The following is a 5701-nucleotide window of genomic DNA, read 5'->3' on the forward strand; positions in this document are numbered from 1 at the left end:
ATTACTGCACATTAGTCTTTGATAATATAGTTTCCCTGGGGAAACATACACTTAATTTGTAGAGTACATGCATTATCCCCCACAAGGGAGCTCTGGTGTTGTAGTCTATACGGAGTTAAGCTGCTAACCTAAAGGTGACTGGTAGCTCCAAGAGGGAGAGTCAGGCAGGCTCTTCCCATGCAATTTACCCAACCTTTGAAAACTGCTGGAGGGTCAGCTGTGAGTTGGTTCTGACTTGGCGGCACATGTTGTTGGGTATCAGAGTTGGAACTGACCTGACCCTTCAGCCGGTTTTCAGAAACAGCTAATTGCATAGGAGGAAATTGCCCACCCTTCTTTCTCCTGTAAAGCAGCTGGTGGGCTCGAACCACGTGCCTTAGATGTTGCAGCACAGCCTCTTGTCACTAGGCCACCAGAGCTCCATATCAACATCAATATCAGATTGATTTTGTTAACCAGGGTGAATCTCAAGAGGGTTAGTTGAAACACAGATGCCTGGTTACCTCCATCAGGTATGCTGATTCGGGAGGCCTGGATGGGGCCTGAGAACATGCATTTATCAGGTGATAATGATGCTGCTAGTTCAAGGGCTTTGAGAACCACTGTGGAGTTGTGCTGCCAACCCAAAGGCAAGCATTTCATATTCTCCAGCAGCTCCTGAGAAGAAAGATGGGTGGTCTCCTCCCATGCAATACAGAGCCCCTGAAAAAGGTGTGAATTGGTTCCAACTCTACAGTAATTTAATAGAGAAAGGGAGGGAGGATGTGTGAAGGCTTGGCGGGAAGGAGAGTGAAAAATAAATTTTACAGTAAAGATAGTCTGAGATTACCAGGTGGTGCTAAGGGCCCAATTCAGATTTCCAGCCACAGATTTGATGTGAAAATCACTGGTACAGTTGTGTGTTTTTCTTCAGCCTCTTTTCACATGCCAAGGATAGTTTTAGAGTGAGTTGTAACCTGTATTAAGTTTTACTGAATGATAACAACAGAGGGAGATGTGGTCTTTTCAAGGGCATGATGTAGGGAATGACCAGAGCACTGAGCTCGATAGGGAGGGAGTAAGGACTGAGAGGTCTGATAGACAGTGGGAAAGTGGGTCAAAGAAACAAGTGAGAGCAGTGCTTGAAATGGAGTTATTAGGATCCAGGGGGTGGGTGTCTGCAGTGGTCTGGAATAAACATCACTGGGGATAAGATCAGAGCTCTGGATGGATCATTTCTGTGAATCCTGATAGGAGAAAGGTGTACAGGAAGTTAAAGAGCCAAGTGCTGAACAAATTTGGGAACTGCCAAGGAGTAGGAGATGGGGCCTGTTAGGGACTGTGGGAACCCTGTGTAGGAACGTTATATAATTTGGGCTGTGTGCTGGTATGAGTGGGTCTCAGGTCCCTTCTGAAGGAGGATGGGGCTCTTGGCAGATGGACACTTTTGGCTTGAGGTTGGAGGAGGGAGGAGCAGACTTACAGACCATTTCTAATATTTAACCTGCCCCCTTTTTTTTCTCCTAGGGAAAAATTGGAAGAAAAAGCCAAATTATATGAAAAAATGACTAAAGGAAACTTTCTAGGTAAATTTAATTATTTTTGCTTTAATTTCTGCGTTCTTACTCCTGAATGTATTTTGCTAGTTGTTAAAATAACCAAGAATGTTGTTATTTTGTGCCATCACATCTCCTGCATCTCATAGCAACCCTCCGTAAATAGCTCTGGACCCTGCTCAAGCCTGAGCCAATTTCATTGCCTCCAGCACACCTAACATCATACCCTAGTCACTGAGTCAATCCATCTCATCCAAGGTCTTCCTCTCCCTCTACCCTTCCACTCATGATATCCCTCTCCAAGGACTGATTCTCCTTGCAACATACCCAGAATATATCACAGGTCTTTAAAATTAAAAATTCTTGCCTCCAAGGAGCAAATAGATCACTCTGTGACAGCACAGAAATAAGAGTAATAAGATATATCCTCTTTTTGTCTTACCTTCCTTCCCCCTAAAAAGAAAAAAAACCATCTCATGATTAGAGAGTTGTTGTTATTGTGTGAGGTTGAGTGAGAACTGAAGTCACTGCTGACTCTCCAGTGAGTTTTCAGAAGCAGTATATTGCAGGGAAGGAGGTTGCCTATCCTTCTCCCACAGAGTAGCTGGTGGATTTGAACCACATGCCTTTGGGATTGCAGGCAGCTTCTTACTACAAGGCCATCAGAGCTCCCTACATAGCAGTGTTGTTGTTATGTGCTGTCAGGTCGCCTGTGACTCCCAGCGACCCTATGTACAGCAACTCCGAAGTTTGCTCTGTCCTGAGCCAATCTCGCTGACTCCAACACGCCTATCCCCATTGCCCTAGTTACTATATCAATCCATCTCATCTGGGGTCTTTCTCTCCTGAGCTGTCCATCCGTCCTTCCAAGCATGATGTCCTTTAAGAACTGGTCCCTCTTGGCTACCTGCCCAAAGTATGTGAGATGGAGCTTCAGAATCTTGGCCTCCAAGAAGAAACTTGGTTTCACCCTCTCCAAGACAGATCTGTTTGCTCTATTGGTAGTCTGTGGTATGTTTAAGACTCTTCTCCAGTACCACAAGTCAAAGGCATCAATTCTTACTTTGTCATCCTTAGTCATTGTCCAGCTCTCTGCTGTATAGCAAATAATAGCAAAGACCATGCACTAGATCAGGCACACCTTAGTCTCTGGACTGACACCATTGTTTCTCAGGACTCTGGAAAGGTCCCTGACAGCAGACTTACCTAATGCAGTTCATCTTTTGATTTCCTGACTGCTGATGCCAAGAGTATTGATTGTGAACGTGTCAATAGGGAGCACAAAATATTTGGTTAAAAGAAACCAGAAACTGTAGAAATATTCTCATGTGACAACTAAGGTTCTGTTCAGGAATTGTCACAGATGGTTTTTCACTGATTTAGTCAGACACATTTTCTCCACCTCTCCATTTCACTTTTGGTGCTTGTCCTGTTCCAGATGGTTAATTGTCACACACGTAGTGTCTAATTGCCCATTCCTGTCAGGTTGTCCTTCCCTGTACCTATTCTAGTGCAGTGTTCATGACCTATCAATTCTTTTCCTGCTCTCTCCCTCTACCATAGCTGTCTAATTGCTATAACCATGGTCTTATGCAATATTTGTCCTTTGTGACAGAGATCTTTCACTCAGCATAATGTCTTTCAGACTCATCTGTGTTCTGTAATGTTTTGTGAACTCACTCATTTTAATTGCTGCATAATATTGCATGGTGTGGATGTACCAGTTTCTCTGTCCATTCATTTGTTGATGGCCTGGTTGTATTTTAAAATGGTATTCAGGTCAAACTGGCCCCTCAGATAGTATCATTGAAAAGGCAGCAGAAATGTAGATCTTTTCAAGGAGTATACGTACATTTTGTAGTACACTTTTTACAGCTTAACTGTCAGAGGCCCAGGATGGCTGTGTGTCTTAAATGTTCCAGGAGGAGAGAACATGTTGCCTGATGAACCGTCAAGCTAACTGAACAGGCCTGTTACTTCATACCAAACCCATGAATCCTTTTTTTTTAATGTTGAGACTCAAAATTGATTTTTATGTTCTAGATGAAGAAGTAGAAGATATGTACCTTGTGGATTTCACACAGAAGATCATAGATAAGCGCAAAGAAATGGAAGATGCATTTGGTGCAAATAGAGGTTTTACAAAAGCAGACGAAAGGGAAGATGAAGAAGAAAATCTTTCTGAAACAGAGATACCTCCTCCTCAAGACCCCAGTGAAGAATGGTTTGTAATAGTTTACATTGTTCCAACTTGTATTTACTCTGTATCTTTTTTTGAGAATGCTTTATTTAGTTGCTGTTGAATCATTTTTATTCCTCAGTTTTCTTTTAAGACTTATCTTTTAAATGGAATTGGATTAGATTCTTTTGATAATTACAAACTATGAGCTACTACTGCTGTGTACCTGATATGATTACGTTAAGCCGGTATTTTATGTTCATTTGTTTTTGAGCAATGGCCTTTATTTAGACAAGTAGCTCTTGTCCAGGTGCTGTTCCAGCGCAAAGAAGTTGGCAGACTTGCTCCAGCATGCTTTAGTGTTACATTCTCCGGCAGTGTAACTTTGGTCAGGACCTTACCTCCGAGATCTCCTCTGTAATAGGAGGATAACAATGTCCAGCTCTCTTGATTGTTAACCTTAAACTCCGTGTAGTAAGTATTCTGGCGACTCAGGAACCTGTCTTGGGGGTATGAGCAGACATGTATTCAACCTTAATTGTTGAAATTATCCTGAATTTTACCTCTGTAAGGCAATGATAGTAAAACCAAAACTAGTCCTCTTTACAGAGACCATAAGTACAGACTGGAGTAAAAATTCCATTACAGTAACTTTTTTGCCTAAGGTACTGTTATTTAGAAACTTGTTCTGAAGGGCTTTAAAGCTCATGAGAGATTGGCAGCTGCTATGAGGATTTCCCGAGGATAGTGCTGCCTGCTCTCCCCTTCCTCCTCTGCAGAACCGCCTTCCCATCCAGGCTCAAATGCCATCCTGTGGGATTGCTTTAAGATGGGCCTGAGTGTCTGCAGCATTTGGAGGCCTCTGGTCCCTTACTGAGCCTAAAGGCAGGAGTCATCTAAACACCACAGAGGCCAGCTCTAGCCCTTCTTCTTGATATAAAACAGGGCTCAGAAGAAGTTCAGGAATTCATACTTCCTGCATGCCTGTGGAATCACACTGCCTCTCACTTAGATGATTTTTCCTTATCTGCCGCATCTACTAGCAGTGAGTTCATAGAGTGATCGGTCCTCTGGTCTTACCTTTTATTACTGACGCATACCTGGCCTCATAGCAAGACTAAGAGTTTAGTAAAGGTTTTAGAAGTCTTCATACCCTCCCTGGTGGTGGTAAGGGTTTCATAGGCATGTGCACCTTAGCGGTTCCCCTGGGGCTCTTTGAAGATGCTGGTCTGGGAGTTCTGCCCCTCCTCCTGTCAGCATCCTGGAGCCACACTTCATGCCCAGGGCTTGTTCCTCAGTGGTTTCTGATTAAGTAAAGCAGTTGCTGACTGCTTTCTGGCTACTTCTATTTTGATGTCATCTGTATGTTTTAGAAATCCTTCTCTAGAAACAATAGCCTCTGATTGTTTTTCCTAGCAGAAATCTTTGAAAGGTTTAGTGTTTGTTTTTATTATTAATGTGGGTAGGATTACATGCAGTTTGTCACAGTGATTTGAATAGTGCAAAGAGAGGTTAAAATTGTCACATGCCACCATATGATGAAGGTGACACACTGCAGGAAGTTCTGATACTTTCCTTGTTTTAAAATTATGCTTCAGAATTGTAACGACTTGTAAAATCTTGTTGGTAGTCAAGTTCCAGGTGGTAGGAAAGTGAGCCACAAAAAACTGTCAATAATTATATAGACCATCTGGCGAGATACTTCTTCCTCCACCCCACCCCCAACTCATTCATTTTTTAAAAAGAAATTTTTAAAAAATTTGTGTGGGTAAGTTGTTGTTGAATCAGTTATAGTGACTGATTATTTTCTACCATTTCTAAAACTGAAGTTTGAAAATGGGCACTGAACTTACTGTGTGTCAGCTTTTTACTTTAAAAAACAGGGTCTGAAAACAACTATGAGATATCATCTCACCCCAGTCAGAATAGCAAAATTTAACAGAACAGCAAGCAGCAAATGCTGGCGAGGTTGTGGAGAAACTGGAAC

General features: G+C 42.4%; 1 protein-coding gene across 1 annotated transcript in view; it reads left to right on the top strand.

Annotated features, from left to right (window-relative positions):
- The window catches only part of CCDC174 (coiled-coil domain containing 174), a 24122-nt gene that overhangs the window by 7490 nt on the left and 10931 nt on the right, over nucleotides 1–5701 (top strand). Inside the window, exons 4-5 of the mRNA XM_006901037.1 lie at nucleotides 1507–1565; nucleotides 3579–3759. Of these exons, the coding sequence (XP_006901099.1) occupies nucleotides 1507–1565; nucleotides 3579–3759 (240 nt within the window). The remainder of the gene's footprint in view (nucleotides 1–1506; nucleotides 1566–3578; nucleotides 3760–5701) is intronic.

Source organism: Elephantulus edwardii, unplaced genomic scaffold, assembly GCF_000299155.1.
Source record: "Elephantulus edwardii isolate Elephantulus edwardi_28Jun2011 unplaced genomic scaffold, EleEdw1.0 scaffold00306, whole genome shotgun sequence".
Classification (NCBI taxonomy): Eukaryota; Metazoa; Chordata; class Mammalia; order Macroscelidea; family Macroscelididae; genus Elephantulus; species Elephantulus edwardii.